Here is a 21,588-nt window from a genome sequence, read left to right as displayed (position 1 = left end):
TACCCAGCTGTGTATAACTTTACTTGTGGAAATGAAGGCTATTTTACACCTGAGCACGAATGAATGACTCAGTCAATATCTTAACCAGTGGTCCATGAAAAGAATTTTCTTTTTTCCTAACAGTCAGGATAAAACATTAAGGGGGAAGCAGTGGTGGTAAACTATGTAAAAATCATGAACATACGCATATGGGGCCAAGAAGGCAGCAGACATTAAAAAAAAAAAAAGTATATCACATAGTAAGTTTTTTTAATGTTATGACATGATTTTTTTTTTTAAGTGAAGACTTTCCCCAACTACCCAACTGTTTTTCTAAGTCAATGAATGTGAAGGGCATAGTTCTATTGGTTTGGCCCAAAAGTTCGTTCGGGTTTTTCTCTGTTAAGATGTTACAGAAAACCCAAACGAACTTTTTGGCCAACACAATACAAAGATAAATTCCTCCTTGGAGCATTCATAGTATATAGTTTATGGTTTGTTCAGTGGGTGCCTCAACTAACTTGACTCTAATATTATGGTTATCGTTTTACTTAAGCAAACTCAATCTAAATAACTTAACATGAAAATTTTACCAGACTGTGGTAGCTAAAACACACACACACACACACACACACACACACACACACACACACACACACATCCCCCGTAGGTAGCACTCTTCCACTTTCCAAGGCCCATAGACCAGATAACTTAACATGAAAATTTTACCAGACTGTGGTAGCTAAAACACACACACACACACACACACACACACACACACACACACACACACACACACACACACACACACACACATCCCCCATAGGTAGCACTCTTCCACTTTCCAAGGCCCATAGACCAGAGCTGATAACGGAAACTTAAGTACTCTCAAGAAACAGCAATTGGAGAAAAGATTCACTAGGTCCAATCCTTCTGAGTCAGGTCTTTAAAAGATGACCTAGACCACCAAAGGAGAAAAGTGGGTGTCCACAGTTGTCGCCTCTGCTAGGAAATAACTTATATCTAAGAAAACAGGGTTACTCCAAATATAGAACAATTTGTTCTAACAGCAAATAAGTGATAATCTAACTTAATCACTTGGAGGTCAAGAATATAAACAGCCAATATAGCCCAGCAAACCTAAAATGATATTCTCAGTTGACTAATTCCAAACAGGTTCTTAAAAAGTAATTAATGATGAGGTGATTAAACTCTAGATTTAAACTTAAAAACTGAAAGCATAACCAACCTATTCTCACCCATATGGGCCTTAGCTTTTAGAAAATAGGACCAGATCCTTTCATTGTCAGGGCCAGGTTGTAAATAGCAAACAGAAAAGAAGATTTGTTTATTGTGGATCATTACTACTTAGCATACTGTGTTGTACTTAATAGATGCTCAGTAATTATTTTTTGAAAGAATAAATGACAAAGGGATCAATTTGTCATTGATCTATCAGCCAGATAACTTACATAAGGAAGGAGAGAAATCTAGCCTCAAGAATCAGGAAAGAAGCAATAATAAAAACTAATTTTAGGGACTTCCCTGGTGGTCCAGTGGTTAAGACTCTGCACTCCTGGGGCTTCCCTGGTGGCGCAGTGGTTAAGAATCCGCCTGCCAACGCAGGGGACACAGGTTCGAGCCCTGGTCCGGGAAGATGCCACATACATACATTTATTTATTTAAAAAAAAAAAAAAAAAAAAAAAGACTCCGCACTTCCAATGCATGCGGGCACGGGTTCGATCCCTGGTTGGGGAACTAAGATCCCATATGCCGCACGGTGCGGCCTTAAAAAAGAGAAAAAAATTATCTTCTTGATTATTTAGTTTACAAACCGCTTTCTTATGCATTATCTCATTTGGACCTCATTTCTGACTGCACACAAAACCACATGTGAGATAGGTAAGATGGGCAAAATCTTTGTTTTACGATAAGGAAGTGGCTGAATGGCTTTATGTGGTTGTCCAAAACCAGTTCTCTTGCTATCATAAAGTTGAATAAACAAGAGAACACCATGGTATAAGTTTTAGGACAGAGAACTTATAATTTAATGCAAGCCACAGAGCCAGCTAATCTGAAGGGCTATAATGTGATAATATAAACACAAAGATGTGGCTCCTGCTTGCCTCAAGAAAATGGCAGTTGTGCTGCCCTGCAAGATCAGAGAAAAAGAGGTAGGACAAACTGAGAAAAAGAGACCCTGAGGGTCCCCAATAACATCACTTAGTTTGTAGTGACAGATATCCCCATCCCTATAATAAAAAGAAGCCACTTCTCTTTTATCTCATAATAATTCCAAAACTTGTTTCCACTCTGACAGCTAGATACTTCGAATTGAAGAAGAAAGGAAATGGGAACTTTAATAGAAACTGGTCATACATTCCAGATATTAATGGAAAGCACAAAAATTCCAAGACACTGTGACGGTATCACCTATAATCTACCATCCATAAGAAATATTTCTTATCTCAGGAGAAGCACATACTTTTTAAAATATCTGCAAATATACATCTTGATATATCACCAGCTGGACCTAACCACCATACTTCAATAATTCATTTTTCAGCCAGAGAAGTATCAACCACAGATGAGCTCAGGAAACAGAAAGTAAAGAAATAAAAAATGACCTGTGGTGGTTTAATTCAGTGCAATTAGTCTAAATTATACAGAAAAGAGATGGCCTAGCTTGAAGAGGCTAGAACTTGATAGAACACCAAACATAACTAGGGTACAGCATAAGTGAAAAAACAGAAAGGATTTTACCCCTTTCTAAATGAAACAGGTACTTTCAGTCCTTAGTTTATTATATAAACATCATTAAGGTTTCCTCAATACGAATTAATTATTATGTCTCTACCTCCATTAGTTCAAATAATCATGTACTAGTTGTCATACATATCGAGTAGAAAACTAAATTTAATTACTTGGTTTTGTTGTTTGTTTGGGTGGTTTAGCCAAAAAATAAAGAAACACTCTATATTTTACTGTATATGACTGAATTCAATTGAATTCAATATCAACTGAATATCCTTGAATTCAATTAAGGATAACATGCAATAATATATATTCCTTTAAAAAGAAAAAAGCATAGATGCTATGATGAAATACCAAAGGGATTGGCTATTGGTTCACTGCTTCCCTGGTAAGCACTAAAAGTATGAAATTTCACATTGTAAGCCAGAACAGCAAGCATAGAAATGTAAATGACCAATACTAAATGTAAATAGTTTCTCTAATTTTAATCCTTTTTTTTCTTCAACCAAAAGGCCTTTTGAGGAGGAGCAAAGGTATTAGGATTGTCCGACCTGATCATACCACAGCATCTCTGTATCTCACCTGGACAGAGCTAGTCATAGTGCTCAGAGCAAACACTGTTGCACAATCTTTGATAGTTGACTGGCTATCAAAGGCACCCTGGGTATCCATTAGCAGCACAGCCACCTAGGAATTTAAAAGTTTAAAATACTAAGTAAAAAATTCACCAATAGTGACTATAAAAGTCAAATATAAAATGGTTAATATCAAAATCAGTAACTAAGTCAAGAAAAGTACTCTAAGTATCTCACACATTTTGACATAATAATCCACATATGTTAAAGTTATCAGATATTAATAGTTCTGTGTTGTTTTGCTCAAGAAAGAATATGGAAGAAAAAAAATAGTAAAAAACTATAAAGACAATCTTACTTTTGTTCCATTAGGTCTGTCGATCACAAACACTTCATTCCAGACTTGTATGCCTGTTGTTTCTCTTTCACAACCACCTCGCCATGTAAAGCCAGTCAATGGTTCATTGTTTCCACCAATCCAACTTTGAGAATCCTGTTAAAGTCAAGCATAAATAGAAAATAAAACACACAAAAATAAGAACTCAAAAGGAATATAAGAAATCACCCACTCTTCACAACATTGTAAATCAACTACACTTCAATAAAAATTAAAAAAAAAAAAAGAAATGGTCCACTCATTTTATAGATGAGGAAGGTACATCCAGGGAGATAAAATATACCGTAACATTACACAAGTAGTTACAAAAACAGTCCCAAATCCCATCTAGGGTGTTTTGACTAAGAGAGATGTGGTCTTCCTCTAAACCTGAACCTTCTTGAATAGCTCACATTTTCATACTCTAGGCTTCTAGATAAGTGGGGTCACACCCACTTCCTCCATTTTGGAAAGATTTCCTATGTTTAAAAATCATAAAAAATAGATACTAGCTATTTCGATACCTCCTTGTACAAAACTAAGTTCCAGACAGAATGGCTGTCAAAACAGCGTTGCTCTCTTAGAATAGCTTATACTAAAATGTTTTCACACTGCCTTAATTTCTCTTTAAAAAATATCAACTTTTGGGCTTCCCTGGTGGCGCAGTGGTTAAGAATCCGCCTGGCAATGCAGGGGACACGGGTTCAAGCCCTGGTCCGGGAAGATCCCACATGCCGCAGAGCAACTAAGCCCATGCACCACAACTACTGAGCCTGCGCTCTAGAGCCTAGGAGCCACAACTACTGAGCCCGCGTGCCACAACTACTGAAGCCTGCGCGCCTAGAGCCCACGCTCCGCAACAAGCCACCCCAATGAGAAGACCACGCACCACAGCAAAGAGTAGCCCCTGCTCGCCACAACTAGAGAAAGCCTGTGTGCAGCAACAGAGACCCAACGCAACCAAAAATAAATAAATAAATAAATTTATTTAAAAAAAAATATCAACTTTAAAAATAACCACAAGACTTGTTTGAAACCTGATTCAAACAATCCAGCTATAAAACTCTTTTTTGAAACCAAAAGGGAAATCTGAATCCAGACTGGGTATATTAGATGGTGTTAAGTTGGGGTAAAGATGATTGCTTGGTGTGATAGTGGTTTTGTGGTTGTATTAATAATAATAATAAAGTCCTTAACTGTTAAATATTCAAGTATTTATGGTGAAAGAATAGGCCTAGCATTTGCTTTAAAATATTTCAGCAAAAAAAAAAAAGAATAAAAGGGCAGAGGGAAAAACAGATGAAACAAGACCAGCAAAATGTCGATAGGTATACTGGGGTTCATAATACTCTACTATTTTGGGGTATATTTAAATTTTTCCATAATAAAATGTTTTAACGTACCTCACAGGGCTAGACTGTTATAATTAAATATTATAAAATTATATAAAAGTTACTATACCATAAGGTAATTTATCTAGAAAATTAAATCTGGAATATAATAAATGAGTTAACTTTGACATATATTAAGAGCCCTAGGGATTTCCCTGGTGGCACAGTGGTTAAGAATCTGCCTGCCAATGCAAGGGACATGGGTTTGAGCCCTGGTCTGGGAAGATCCCACATGCCGCGGAGCAACTAAGCCCGTGTGCCACAACTACTGAGCCTGTGCTCTAGAGCCAGCGAGCCGCAACTTCTGAAGTCTGCACGCCTAGAACCCGTGTTCCGCAACAAGAGAAGCCACCGCAACGAGAAGCCCGTGCACCACAACGAAGAGTAGCCCCTGCTCGTCACAACTAGAGAAAGCCTGCGTGCAGCAACAAAGACCCAACACAGCCAAAAATAAATAAATAAAATAAATAATTTTTTTTTAAAAAGAGCCCTATACTTTAAGTATACTTAAAGCCCATATACCCTTTTCTCAAAGTACCTCCCCCCACAGGAAAAATTCCTTTGTTTCAGAAATACTTCTAATAAGCTTCACTATATAGTCCAAAACAGATATCAAAGCTCAAATTAGGGGTGGAAAAAAGATGGGTATGGTAGGCTCAATGAGGGATGAAGCAATTTATGAAAATGAGATACAAGGTGGGGAAAAAAAGTGTTGTCCAGACTATCACTACCTAATGTGAAGATCCGTCTTAAACTTCAAACCATCTATAATTATTATTATCCCACAAAACTCCCATCCCCAGCAAGTTACCAATCCTATTAACTACAAAATTCTCTTGGATTCTCTTCTTCACTTTCAGTATCTTCAACTTTTGACCCTCATCCCTCTGTTGGTCACAAGGCTGCCTGTCACATGGCACAATTCTATTCACATTATATACTATGGACAAGCCCAACAATGGTCTTGCCCCTGGGCTATACTTTAGATGCCCCAAATAGCCTGGAACCTCCCTGTCGTACTCTCCAACCCATCCTTCCCATAGTCACTTAATTTTCTCAACAAGAAACGTAATCTTGCCATTGTCCTACTAAAAAGTCATCTGTGGCTCCCCATTTATTTACAGGACCATCTAGAGACCTGTTGCATACAATCCACCTTTAATTTACTTTTTCTATCTCTGCTCCTGATAGTACTCATAAGTTCCCCAAACACACACACACACACACACACACACACACACACACACACACACACCCCTCTTCCAGTTTCTACCACTCCAAAAAGGTCACTATTCCCAAAAACGTATGTTGTTTAGCATCTCTATACCTTTGTTCCACCTGCTGTCTGCCAAGACTGAGCCAGCTGTCAAGAAACTCTGACTTTTGTGAACTCTTAAAGCATATTACCGACACTGCAGGTGGTTATCTTTAAATAGCTTTGCAATGCAGTTCTTGTGTCAATACTGAGAGCACGAGCTGTAAACTTCATTTTTGTTGACAAAACTTCCTACCAAAGCGCCTTGCCCTATTCTAGGCTCTCACATGTGGCATCTCATTCCCCAACAATGTCAAAGTGGTAGGTATTTAATGAACTGATTATTTTTAAAAGGTCCAACCTACACAAGTAACTTAAAAGAATCTACCCTATTAGAGAAATCTGTTTTTATTCTACATCTTGTTTCCCTATCTCTCCTATGAGAATGTAAGTTCCATGAAGAAAGAAAGTTTTGTCTTTTTTTTCTCTCAAAACATAGAATAGTACTCCCAGAAGAGAGAATAGTGCCTGGCTTGCAGTAGGCACTCAAAATATTTGCTCAATAAATAAATACATTAAAATTTTTAATTATTAAGCTTCAATGTGTTCCCTTTTGAGCATGTGTAAGAGATACCTAAGAAATATGATCCTTTTAGGGACTTCCCTGGTGGTGCAGTGGTTAAGAATCCGCCTGCCAATGCAGGGGACGCGGGTTCGAGCCCTGGTCCGGGAAGATCCCACATGCCTCAGAGCAACTAAGCCCGTGCGCCACAACTAGCCCGTGTGCAGCAACAAAGACCCAATGCAGCCATACATACATAAATAAGTTTACTAAAAAAAAAGAAATATGATCCTTTTAATTATTCCTAGAAACAATTACACGAACAAGAGAGTAAAAATAAATTTTAAAAAGTAAAGATGACTGATATCATAGGCTAAGATGTTTGTTAACCTTACCCTCTCCAAAGAAACTTTAAAAAGAACTGGTGTCTCATTTAAAAAATCTATTGACTATATATCATCTCTTCTTAGTTTACCCTGTAATGGAAATGTTTATTAAACTGATTAGTCAATAAAAGGACGAAAGAAAAGGTAAGTCAGAGAACCTAGCTAATTAAAACCACTAAGTTTTGATATTTCAAAACATGAAATTAAGAAGTCCTGCTATTTCTCTAACATACTGAATACTGATAAATTTAATATATTCATATATACTCATTCAACAAATATTTATTGCACCCCTACCATGTGCCAGCCACTGTTTTAGGTTCTAGGGACACAGCACTGAAAAAGAACAAACATTCCTGCCCTCAAGGAGCATTCTAATGAATTCTAGAAGCAGTCTTGCTGATAACAGATACTATTTGCTGTCATAAGTTAGTAAAAGCAAACTTAAGAACTTGAAAAACAGTAATCTGATACCATTTACTACTGTAGGGACAAAAAAGGCCTTAAAACTCGAAATTTCTAAAATGATTTTAATCCTCCAGTAAAATTAAAAAATCTTATTGAATAAATCTCAGTTGCAAAAGGCAATATGAAAACACCTGAACTTTAAATGTAGTCAAATATTACAGTGAATAAACATAAACCCTTGCCAAGAAGACTTACCAGTGTAATATAATTATCAACAATAAAGAACCCAGGCTTCCCTGGTGGCACAGTGGTTAAGAATCCACCTACCAATGCAGGGGACACAGGTTCGAGCCCTGGTCCGGGAAGATCCCACATGCCACGGAGCAACTAAGCCTGTGAGCCACAACTACTGAACCCGCATGCTGCAACTACTGAAGCCTGCGCACCTAAAGCCCGTGCTCCACAACAAGGGAAGCCACCACAATGAGAAGCCTGCACACTGCAACGAAGAGTAGTCCCCACTCGCCGCAACTAGAGAAAGCCCGCGTGCATCAACGAAGACAACGAAGACCCAACACAGCCAAAAATAAAATAAACAAATTTAAAAAAAAAAAAAAAAAAAACCAATAAAGAACCCCTACCTACTCTAAATAATAAGAAACAAATTCTTACTTCACCATAGGAAAGATAACATTCTCTAGCAACAAAGTGAAACAATAGCTGGTAAACTTGAAACACAGACTTGGTGATCCAACCAGGTCTATATGTATCAGACCATACACCCTGTTCCCAGTCTTACTGACTCCAACAATGGGCAGGCCAGAAGAATAAAGGCCCATTCAAAAGCCACAGTAACTCATCACAGCGAGGAGGAAAAGGGATAAAAAGGATGAAATTAAAGACCCAAGTAACTGTACAATAAAAGAGCAGATCCTTCCTAGTTATGAAGTATTCCCCATAAAAACATAACAGATGGGACTTCCCTGGTGGCTCAATGGTTAAGAATCCGCCTGCCAACGCAGGGCACACAGATTCAAGTCCTGGTCTGGGAAGATCCCACATGCCGCGGAGCAACTAAGCCCGTGTGCCACAACTATTGAGCCTGCGCTCTAGAGCCCATGAGCCACAACTACTGAAGGCTGTGTGCCTAGAGCCCGTGCTCCACAACAAGAGAAGACACCGCAATGAGAAGTCCACGCACCACAACGAAGAGTAGCCCCTGCTCAACGCAACTAGAGAAAGCCCGCGCACAGCACCAAAGACCCAACACAGCCAAAAATAAAATAAATAAATTTAAAAAACATAACAGATGAAAATCTTAATCTGTATAAAACTAATGCCTAATTCTGGAGGTAGGTTATTAACACTAAACACACAAATCAGTGGATAGAATGAGTTAATATAAACATTCTGACCACCAAACATAATTTAGTTTTCATTTGAATATGTAAGAATACTCTGCAAGTCCTGGAACAAATTAAGCAACATTAGACTCTTAAAACAGTTTTAAAACTGTCTAACATCTGAACCACCCCCATGTGCAACTCCTCCCTTTTGGGGCTGGACAAACAGATGACATTATGACTGACCCAAGGCACTAGCTCAAACAAGGACAACTATATCAACTTAGGTACACACCAAAGAAGTTTAAATAACCTTTTTTTTAAGGTTCTGATTAAAAGCTGACTTTGACCTGGAAGACATTATGCTAAGTAAAATAAGCCAGATACAAAATAACAAAATTGTATGATTCTACTTATATGAGGTACCTAGAGTAGTCAAACTCATACAGAAAGTAGAAAAGTGGTTATCAGGGGCTGGAGGAAGGGGAGGAATGAGTAGTTTAATGTGTACAGAGTTTCAGTTTGGGAAGGAAAAAGTTCTGGAGATGCACTGGTGATGATGATCGCACAATAATATGAATATACTTAATGCCACTAAACTGTACACTTAAAAATGATTAAAATGGTAAATTTTGCTATGCATTTTTAACCACAGTTTTTTTTAAGTGTACTTGAGTGCTACTAGAACAGAAAGGCGAAACACCTCTATTTATTAAATTAAGGTTTGGCATGGAGATTTGACTTCACAGTCTTCCACTGGACTTCCAGCCTCAGTGCTCCCATATATAAAGCTAATGTAAAAAGCACACCAGCCTCACAACAAGAAAAAAGCTCAATACGAAAATCAACAAACTTTCTTTCTTAGACCAGAGAATTGAGGTCACATGGAAAATTGCAAACCAAAATCTGAGAGACAGGCAAATACAAAGAATCACAAGCTGAGGTCAGTTACCAAGGAGCAGAAGCTACTGGAGCAACTGGAAGAAACATTTAAATGGTAATTTGGACAAACTGCTGGAAGCTAAGAGTAGGCTAGCTTGAGACCTAAGACCTCTCGTGGAGGTTCAGGCTTCATAGGCCCCCACTTTCTTGGGTTTTACCTCAAGGAGCTCCCTGAGGTTTTTTTTTTGTTTTTTTGTTTTTGGCCGTGCCGCACAGCTTGCAGGATCTTAGTTCCCTGACCAGGGACTGAACCTGGGCCACAGCGGTGAAAGCACTGAGTCCTAACCACTGGACTGCCAGGGAATTCCCTGCAACCATTTTCAAATACACTCAGGAAAGTAAGCACTGACAGCAGTCCCCATTAACAAAGGCCTGCCCTCCAAGACAAACTACCTTATCAGAGCTTTATCTAAGCCTGGGAAAGAGGGCAATTCATCAACTCCAGCCCCCTCTTTCCTTCCTGTCTCAAGTAAGGGGAGAAAAAAAATTGTTAAGGCTAAGAAACACTGCTGAAGGTCACAGCCCAGGGACTCAGGCCCACTTACAAAACTGAGATTTAATCATAAAATGATATAGCTTTCCTCACCCACACCTTATCACCACATCAACCAGGCTCCACTACGATGACAGTGGATTACAACTGAGAGAGCTGCAAGACACATTCTATTTAAGGAGTTCTTAGAGAAACCCAAGGATAATGGGGGAGGGAGAGAAAACTGAAGTCTCTGGGACCTAAAGCAGCAGAAAACATTAAACACATCTCTGAGCTAGAGCTAGATTAACATAACTCCTCACACTAAAAACTTAACTATCAGTCCTATTTTCTGATATTTCATGCCTGACTTTCAACAAAAAAATTACAAGCCATGCCAAAAGGTAAGGAAAAACAGACTGACGAGACAAAGCAACCATCAGAACCAAACTCAGATATGATGCAGATTTTGAAATATGAGATAGTAAATTTAAAATAACTAGGATTAATATCTTAAGGGCTCTAATGAGAAAAGTAGAAAATGTGCAAAAACAAGTAACGTAAGCAGAGAGATGGAAACTCAAAGAATTAAAAGAAAATGCTAGATATAAAAAACACTGTAATAGAAATAAAGAATGCCTTTAATATACTTATCCACAGACTGGACACAGCCAAGGAAAGAATCAGTGAACATGAACATATATCAATAGAAACCTCACAAATTGAAATGCATAGACAAAAAAGGATAAGAATAACAGAACAGACCACTCAAGGACTGTGGGACAATTGCAAAAGGTGTAATATAGGTGTAATGGAAATACCAGAAGGAGAAGGCAGAAAAGCGTAAAAGAAACATCAGAAGTAATAATGGCTGAGAATTTTATAAAATTAATGACAGATACTAAAAAACAGATCCAAGAAAGTCAGAGAACACCAAATAGGATAAATACCAAAAGATCTATACCAGGCATATCACAGTCTAACTGCAAAAGAACAAAGACAAAAAGGAAATCCTGAAAGAAAACAGAGACAAAAAACACGTTACCTGTAGAGGAACAAGAAAGGATAAGAATCACTTTGGACTTCTCACACACAAACAGGAAGAGAATGGAGTGAAATATTTCAAGTGCTGAAAGAAAAAAGCCACCAACCTAGAATTCTGTATCCAGCAAAGTTATCCTACAAAAGTGAAGGAGAAATAGTCTTCCTTAGACAAAAACTGAGGGAGATTGTCACCAGCACACCTGCCTTGAAAGAAATGTTAAAAGTTCTCCCAAGGGAAAGAAAATAATATAGGTCAGAAACTCAGACATATATATAAATGAATGTCAAAGAAAGACAAGAAAGTAAATCTTTTATTCTTTTTTCTCTTAATTCATCTAATAGACAACTATGTGTATGAAGTGCTAATAGCAACAATGTATTGGGTGATTATGGTACATAACACAGAGGAAATTAACAACAACATCATAAGGCATAGGAGGGAGGCATTGGGAATACTCTGTCATAATGTACCTGCTCTACCCATGAAGCAGTATAGTAATATTCTAAAGCAGACTTAGACTAGTAGTAAATGTATATTGCAAACTCCAGGCAACCAGTTTTTTTTAAAAATGTTTAAATAAGTATAATAGATATACTAAGAAAGAATAGAATGTGGAATCATATAAAATAGTCAATTAAAGCTAGAGAAGGCAGAAAAAATTAAAAAAGAACAAACAAGTACAACAAATAGAAAATTACAAACATAAGAAATAACAATCCAATCCTATCAAAAATCATTTAGATGTGCATGATTGAAATAAACCAATTAAATGACAGAAACTGTCACTGTGGATTAAAAAAAAGACCCAAATATTTGTTGTCCACAAAAAACCCAGTTTAAACATAAAGAAAAGGAATGGAGGAAGATATACCATATTGACACTGATCAAACAAAAGCTAGAGTAGTTATACTAATTTCCGACCGAGCTGACTTAAGAACAGGAAATTATCAGGATAAAGAGTGGTATTACATAATAATAAAGGGGTCAATTCTCCAGAAAAACTTAACAGTTATCTTTAATGTGTATGCACTTAACAACAAAGCATCAAAATACATGAGGCAAGAACTGAACTGCAAGAAGAAACAAGACAAATCCACTATTATACTTGGAGACTTCAACACCCTTCAATCAGTAACTGACAGACCCAGAAGACAGAGTATCAGTAAGGATATAGTTGAACTGAACAGCACCAACAATCAAGTGGATCTAATTGACATTATATTGGGTTGGCCAAAAGGTTCATTTGGTTTCTTCCATAAGATGGCTCTAGTAGCGCTTAGTTGTCTTTAACTTCATTCGAAACAATTTTGTTAGACTGTATTGTGACAGCTGTCATACCAGCACGCCTTTAAAAAAAAAAACTTATCAAAGTTGGTGAATTTTTGTGTACCCATTTTAATCCTGAAGACGGAAGAAAAAAAGCCACATTTTTGGCATATTATGCTTTATTATTTCAAGAAACATAAAAATGCAGCTGAAACACAAAAAAAGATATGTGCAGTGTATGGAGAAGGTGCTGTGACTGATCCGACGTGTCAAAAGTGGTTTGCGAAGTTTCGTGCTGGAGATTTCTCTCTGGACGATGCTCCACGTTCGGGTAGACCAGCTGAAGTTGATAGTGATCAAAACGAGACATTAATTGAGAACCATCAACGTTATACCATGCAGGAGATAGCTGACATACTCAAAATATCCAAATCAAGCGATGAAAATCATTTGCACAACCTTAGTTATGTTCACCTCTTTGATGTTTAGGTTCCACGTAAGTTAAGCAAAAAAAACCTTCTTGACCATATTTCTGACGTGATTCTCTACTTAAACATAAGGAAAATGTTCCGTTTTTAAAACAAATTGTGACAGGTGATGAAAAGTAGATACTGTACAATAATGTGGAACAGAAGAGATTGTGGGGCAAGCGAAATGAACCACCACGAACCACACCAAACACCATTCTTCATCCAAAGAAGGTGATGTTATGTATATGGTGGGATTGGAAGGGAGTCCTCTATTATGAGCTACTTCCGGAAAACCAAACGAAAATTCCAAAAAGTACTGCTCCCAATTAGACCAAATGAAAGCAGCACTCAACGAAAAGCATCCGGAATTAGTCAACAGAAAATGCATACTCTTCCATCAGGATAACGCAAGACCGCATGTTTCTTTGATGACCAGGCAAAAACTGTTACAGCTTGGCTGGGAGGTTCTGATTCATCCGCCGTATTCACCAGACATTGCACCTTCGGATTTCCATTTATTTCGGTCTTTACAAAATTCTCTTAATGGAAAAAATTTCAATTCCCTGGAAGACTGTAAAAGGCACCTGGAACAGTTCTTTGCTCAAAAAGATAAGAAGTTTTGAGTGGATGGAATTGTGAAGTTGCCTGAAAAATGGCAGAAGGTAGTGGAACAAAACGGGGAATACGTTGTTCAATAAAGTTCTTGGTGAAAATGAAAAATGTGTCCTTTATTTTTTACTTAAAAACCGAAGGAGCTTTTTGGCCAACCCAATAGAATCCTTCATCCAACAACAACAGAATACACATTCCTCTCAAACTCATACAGAACATTCCCCAAAATAGGACATATACTGGGCCTTAAAACACACCTTAAAATAAATTTTAAAGAAAAGATCATACAAAGTATGCTCTCAGACCACAATTGAATTAAACTAGAAACCAGTAATAGAAACATAGCTGGAAAACCCCATAATACTTGGAGTTTACACAACACACTTCTAAGTAACACATGGGCCAACACATTTCTAAATAACACATGGATCAAATATTTTGAACTAAATGAAAATGAAAATACAACCCATGAAAATATGTAAAATGCAGTGAAAGCAATAGTTAGAGGAGAATTTATAGCATTGGGTGTATATATTAGGAAAAAAGATCTAATATCAATCATCTAAACTTCCACCTTAGGAAACTAGAAGAGTAATATAACTAAAGAAGCAGAATAAAAAATACCGCAGACACCAATAAAGCTGAACACAAGAAAACAGGATAACAACACAACAGGGAAAAGAAATTAATGGAACCAAAGCTGGTCCTTTGAAAAGATCAATAAAATCAATTTGAGAGAGAAAAGACAAATAATATCAGAAATCAAAGAGGAGTCAAAAGTACTAATTTCATGGACATTAGAAAGATAGTAAAAGAATATTAAGAACAATTCTATGCCCACAATTTTGATAGCTTAGTTGAAATGGACCAATTATTTGAAACACACAACCTACCAAACCCACATGAGAAAAAAATAGATCATCTGAATAGACCTGTATCTACTAAAGAAATTTAATCAATAATTAATAACCTTCAAAAAAGAATGAACCAAATTTAGACAGTTTCACTGGTAAGTTCTACCAAACATTTAAGGAAGAAATGATACCAGTTCTCTCTAAGCTCTTCCAGGAAATAGAAGCAGAGGGAACACTTCCTAACTCATTCTATGAGGCCAGTGTTATCTTAATACCAAAACCAAATAGAGACATAACAAGAAAGGAAAACTAAACATCAATATATCTCATGAACATAGATATAAAAATACTCAACAAAATATTAGCAAATTGAATCCAACATTGTATAAAAATAATTATACACCACAACTAACTATTCCAGGGACACAAGGCTAACTCAACATTCAAAAAATTAATAATGTGATCTAACACATCAACAGGCTAAAGAAAAATCATATGATCACATCAATAGATGCAGAAAAAGCATTTGACAAAAGCCAACATCCATTCATGATTAAGAAAACAAAAACCCTCTCAGCATGCTAGAAATAGGGAACTTCCTGAACTTGATTTGAAAACATCTACAAAAATATTCTACAGCTAACAACATACATAGTGTGAAAACCTAGATGCTTCTCCCTAAAGATTAGGAAAGAGATAAGGATATTTGCTCTTATCACTTTGTACTCAACATTGTACTGGAGATTCTAGCCAGGACAATTAGCTAAGAAAGAGACAGATAAGAGGTGCTCAGATTGGAAAGGAAAAAGGAAAACTGTATTTACAGGTGACATGATCTTATATATAGAAAACATTAAAAAGTCCACTAAAAAACTATTGGAATGGGTACTTCCCTGGTGGTGCAGTGGTTAAGAATCCACCTGCCAATGCAGGGGACACAGGTTTGAGCTCTGGTCGAGGAAGATCCTACATGCCGCGGAGCAACTAAGCCCGCGCGCCTAGAGCTTGTGCTCGGCAACAAGAGAAGCCACTGCAATGAGAAACCCATGAGAAACCCATGCACCACAACAAAGAGAAGCTCCTGCTCGAGGCAACTAGAGAAAGCCCGTGCACAGCAACGAAGACAAAACGCAGCCAAAAATAAATAAATAAATAAATAAATAAAAATAAATTGTCCACTTAAAACAATTTAAAAAAAAACTATTGGAATGAATAAATGAGTTGAACAAGGTTGCAGGATACAAGATCAATATAAAACAATCAATTGTATTTCTGTAAACTTGCAACAATCTGAAAATGAAATTAAGAAACAATTCTGTTTATAACATCAACAAAAAATGAATAAATTTAACAAAAGAAGTGTAAAACATACTCTGCAAACTACAAAACATTTTTGGAAGAAATTAAAGAAGATCCACATAAATGGAAAAACATCCCACGTTCAAAGATTGAAATGCTTAATATTAAGATGGCAACATACCCAAACTGACCTTTTAGATTCAATCCAATCACCAACAGAATCTCAGCTAACCTCCCATAGAAACTGATAGACTAAGTCCAAAAATCATATGGAATTGCAAGGGACCAAGAATAGACAATCTTGAAAAAAGAACAAAATAAGAGATCTAATTTCCTGTTTTGAAAACTTACTACAAAGCAAAGGTAATCAAGACAGTCTAGTACTGGCATGAGAACAGACGTACAGACCAATGCAACAGAACTGAGAGTTCAGAAATAAAGCCACATGTCTATGGCCAACTAGTTGTCAACAAGGGTGCCAAGACTATTCAATGGGGAAAGAATAGCCTTTCCAACAAATGGTGCTGGGACAACTGGATAGGCACATACAAAAAAAATGAAGCTGAACCCTTACCTCATACCATTATCATTCATTATTATATATTAATGTATTATATATAATTAGTGAATATATGTTATATTAACATATTCATAGAATTATAGCATTATTCATAAGCCAAAAGGTGGAAACAACCCAAATGCCCACTAACGATGAATGGATAAATAAAATGTGATATATGTATACAATAGAATATTATTCAGTCTTGGGCTTCCTGGTGGCACAGTGGTTAAGAATCCGCCTGCCAATGCAGGGGACACAGGTTCGAGCCCTGGTCCGGGGAAGATCCCACATGCCACGGAGCAACTAAGTCCGTGCGCCACAACTACTGAGCCTGCGCTCTAGAGCCCGTGAGCCACAACTACTGAGCCCATGTGCCACAACTACTGAAGCCCACGTGCCTAGAGCCCGTGCTCCACAACAAGAGGAGCCACTTCCATGAGAAGCTCATGCACCACAACAAAGAGTAGCCCCCGCTCGCCACAACTAGAGAAAGCCCGCACGCAGCAATGAAGACCCAACGCAGCCAAAAATAAATAAATAAAATAAATAAATTTATTTTAAAAATAAATAAATAACCAATTAATTCCAACATGACATGAAGGAATTTTATTCTAGAAAAACTTTTAATTCACTTCTCAAGTTTAAAAAAGACTGATTTCTTTCCTTCTGTATTTCAAGCAAAAACAACCTATTTTCATAATACAAGTGGCAGCTTAAAAAAAAAAAAAAACTGTGTAGGAAGCTGTTTACTTCGCAAGAAAATGAGACCTAAAAATCAGAATTTCCCCTGTAATTTGGAAATGTTTGGTAACAATCTCAGAATATTCTTGGTTTTAAGAACTTAGCTACTGAAGTTTTTGTTTTTATCCAACAGAAAAGAGCTCACATTCAGCTTTGTTATGATTTCTTTACTAACTAATCAAAATTAAAACACATATCTATTTTTAAATCATGAAGTAAAATATTTACATTTGGCTCCTTTAGTGAACTGCCCCTTTACATAAACTGACTCAGGTCAATACCGAAGACATACAAAATCAGTACAGTAGGTCCTCCAGATGTGAAACCCACAGATACAGTGGGCTGACTGTACTACGCCATTTTATATAAGGAACCTAAACATCCAGGGATTTTGGCATCCACTGGAGGTCTTGGAATCAATACCCCCCCCAATCCCGCCCCCACTCTGGGATACCTAGGGACGACTGTATAAAGCCACTGTTCATCTCCTACCTTCTTCAACTACCATCCCATCTTTGCAGGCATATAGGTTAATGAAATATTCCAAAACTATCCCACTGTTTTTTCTCCTTTACTTTCATCTCCTAGGAAAAGCATGACCCACCACTAAGTCAGTATAAGTAGAAGCCTGTTATTCCTCCAAATCAAACACTGTTTAATGTGATTTTCAACTGACAGAATAAGATTATTTACATCAGCAATCCTATATGGAAACCTTATGAATGAAAATTAACAGACATTTAGCTTAGAAACCACTAACTAGGTGTGTAGCCTCACGCCCTCCTTACCATTCTGTGGCTTCAGTATCTTCCCCACAAAGGAGGAAATTCTATGAGTTCAGAGATTACAAATATATGACACGTGTGGGCTGCTACTCCCCCCTCTGAACAGCCACTACTAATCGATCAGAGATCAAATAAGAAATGGCACCTAAGGTGAAACTTGCTAGACAAGTGATCTAAGCTTCCTTCCCCTTCTAACATTCTGTCTGTGACCTACTTGGAATCAAATACATTTGCAGTGAACAGCTCAGACACAGATAGAAACAATATACACAAGCTAACTTAAGGAGTTAGAGCCTCAAAATACAGAAATTCTTTATCACCTTTAAATGTACAGACTTTTTTTAAAAGAATAAGTCACTATTTATACATTTCTCTATTTCAGATGTAAAATTCTGGAAAATAATCAAGTCTAAGTGGAAAAACCTTAAAATACTATATCTTTCTCAATTTCCAACTTGTGTAAAATAGTGTTCTTTATCATGAACTACATTCTTGATACTCAGGCATGCTTGAACATGCCTGAAGAGCTCCCTATGGAAAGAATATTGAAAAGCTTCCTGAAAATCAACTAGGAATGTTTGCTTTATTACTTATCTCAAGTAGGATGCATATCCAGTTACAGATTTACACAGAACTCGTAAAGGTGAACATCCTGACAGATGTTTAGACAATTACATAATTCTGTCAAAGTGTTATTTCTAGCACATTCATGTGGCCTTCTGAATGTCTAAAGCCTCCTCCTATAAAGCCCTTCCCCCTACGTGCTCCACTACAAATTTCCAATTCCTCTCTCTTGGTTCCTATCAAACTCTCATTCCCTCAGCCCAACTTTCAACTGTTAGAAAACTACTCTGACTCAAGCGGAAAAAAAAATTTTTTTTTTTTTGCTTTTGTTCAGGGGAGAAAGTCAAAGTCAAAGTCAAGGACGGGGAGGGAAATAATTGTCTGGTACCATCAAAAAGTGAAAATGTATAGAGAAAGGGTGATTCATCAGTCAAAATAGAAAATAAGTTCTTACTATGGGCCAATTATTGTACCAGGCATGGGAGATATGGTAATCAAGATAAGGCCCACTCCTGACAGTAAACTAGCCAGGAAAAATAAATAACTAAAGTAGTATCAATGAGACATAGGACCTGTGCCATATGGTCATAACATAGTCTTAGAAACCAAGGAAGGCTTCCTATGAAAAAAGATTAGCCAACAGTACAGCAACATTTGAGAGATAACACGACATACTCGAGGAACTGCAAAAACTATAGTATACCTGACATACAGAGACAAGGGAGGAGGCTCAGAGATCATGGAAGTCACTTTAAGGAACTGAACCTTATCTCAAAAAGTAAGTCTCTGAAGGAGACTTATTTAAGGAGCATAAGTATACCTTTACAGAAGTCTCTATCAGCCTACTTCACCCACTGCTGTAAAGGCGATTGAGAAGGGGAAGGTGTGAGGAAATAACAAAAAGCGAGAGACTGAACAGTGCTTCAGAGACTTTAGAGTATACTCAGACATCTTAGGTTAAAGCTACAATGCTTGGAACACGGGTGCTCAATCATATGCCTCAATATGTACTACATGCAAAAAGGAATTATGGAGATGAAGAAGAATCAAGAGCTCAAACAAACTTACATTACTGTCTTAACTGAGAAATCTTATCAAGAACTGTATTTTCGTAAAATTAAAGATACAGCTCTGTTTTTTGTCTATTATTTTTAAACAATATTGGTTGGTAATTTTTGTTTTTAACTCAGTTCAATTTAAAAGACACTATTCACCTTGTTATACATATATCTAAGCATGAAGTCCAGTAGAAATGATTTCCCTTTACGAAAAGCTCCTGCCACGGATACCACTACTATGTTAAGATCTCGTATGTGCTCCTGTAGCAATATCTGCTCCAAAGCTTCTTCATCAAGCTCAAAGTTATGGTCATCTTCATGAGCAAGAACAATCTGTACTGGACATGGTTTCTTCATAACCTCATCAGAGTTTACTAGGTCATCATCTTCATAATTCTCACCTAGAGTTAAAAAAGAGAGAAACAGGTTACCTTAATTCCTGCATTCTAAACTTTTCCTAAAGGATCACAACTAAAGCAAAATTTCAAATAACTTCTCCTCCATTATAGGTCATTTGGAAATAGTTACAAAAAGTGATGCTCAAACACACACTGGATTTCTCACTCCCTCTATAATAGGACCAAGAATACCAGTCAGTTTCCTACTATATATAGAGTTAAGCAGGAATACTAAGTAAGACCTCTATCTCAATCAGGTCTTAACAGCTAAATGTGAGCAGCAGCTGTTCTTGAACACTGTATTATTCTGTAAACAACTTTTGCTACTGTATGCACACAGAAACTAGATATAGTGAGTGGAAAATCAATTTCACCTAATAATTCAGATTCCAATTTCCCTATAGGCATCACCTGGAAATTACTCCAAGTTACAAAGATTAAAATATACATATAAATTGTAAACATTATTTTCCATTCTGAAACTTAAAGGGTTAAGGTCCTAAGAAATTTCCAAAAATGACACAATAAAGCTAATGGTTCCCTAATTTAATAAGAGTTACCTAAAAGTATAGCATTCCTTATTAAAACAAAGCACAGGATTAATGTTTTAGTGGAAGACATAAGAAGAACAGTCAATGAGGTGCAGAGTGAAGCATAAGAAGAACAGTCAATGAGGTGCAGAGTTTCATCTGTCTCTAGGGCCCTTTTTCACCAAACACCACAGACACCCCTTCAAAATTATACAGCTCTTGAAAAACAGCTATACAAACTCTTTTGTTCACTCAGCACACCAAAAGAAGTTAACCTTTGCAGAAGAACTTTACTGAATAGTGATGAAGAAATAACTATAGAATATGTAACAGGAGAGAGAGTTTTTTAAAGTTTAGGTTTCTGTTTTGTTTTCTGTTTTTTGTTTGTTTTTAAACCCACATAATAGCTAGTTTCAGAGACTATGTACCTTGTCTGCCTTTCTTCCCTATCAATTGCTTGATCCCACTAGCAACACTCCTGGGGACCTTATCCTCTCCCACATCAACATTTTTAAGAGACTCTCCCCTTGAGATTGTCTACTAAGTGCCAGTTTCCAATCTAAGGAGACATACAGTATCTACTGTGTTCGATGCAATGACAGCCCCTCCTCACCGAGGAGACAGCCAGTCCACTGAGGAGTGGCACATTATTAGTGCACCAATACCTTATCCACACAAACACTATTCTCAGGGCAAAGATTATATGCTTACATTAATGAATTTTTAATTTCTTTACAGAAAGAAACATCTAGCTTATTTGATTTGCAAAGACTATTAGAGCCTTTACCTTCACATCACAAGGCACATTTAACTGTACAAAGCAAAATCAACACTATTTCAAAAGGTGTTGCAAACAGTAACAATATAATGTAATATAAAGAGCAGTCAATTTCAAAGGAGAATTTTTGAAAGTAAAAGCAATCAGTATGTAATTAAAAAGGATATTATCACTGCTTGTT

At 37.0% G+C, this 21,588-nt stretch overlaps 1 protein-coding gene and 1 long non-coding RNA gene across 5 annotated transcripts in view; one reads left to right on the top strand and one right to left on the bottom strand.

Annotated features, from left to right (window-relative positions):
• The window catches only part of ATL2 (atlastin GTPase 2), a 68,657-nt gene that overhangs the window by 13,259 nt on the left and 33,810 nt on the right, over positions 1-21,588 (bottom strand). For all 4 annotated transcript variants that reach the window (XM_082356085.1, XM_082356082.1, XM_082356084.1 and 1 more), the window contains exons 2-4: positions 19,858-20,102; positions 3,668-3,802; positions 3,317-3,421 (exon numbers count right to left, since the gene is read on the bottom strand). In XM_082356085.1, the coding sequence (XP_082212211.1) occupies positions 3,317-3,421; positions 3,668-3,802; positions 19,858-20,102 (485 nt within the window). The remainder of the gene's footprint in view (positions 1-3,316; positions 3,422-3,667; positions 3,803-19,857; positions 20,103-21,588) is intronic.
• Positions 1-21,588, top strand: part of LOC309611538 — a 106,379-nt gene that overhangs the window by 74,093 nt on the left and 10,698 nt on the right. The window lies entirely within an intron of this gene.

Source organism: Balaenoptera borealis (genome assembly GCF_965194805.1).
Source record: "Balaenoptera borealis genome assembly, chromosome: 15".
In the NCBI taxonomy this organism is placed as follows: Eukaryota; Metazoa; Chordata; class Mammalia; order Artiodactyla; family Balaenopteridae; genus Balaenoptera; species Balaenoptera borealis.
Note: the sequence above shows the minus strand (reverse complement) of the source record. Positions and strands in the feature narration are given on the sequence as shown.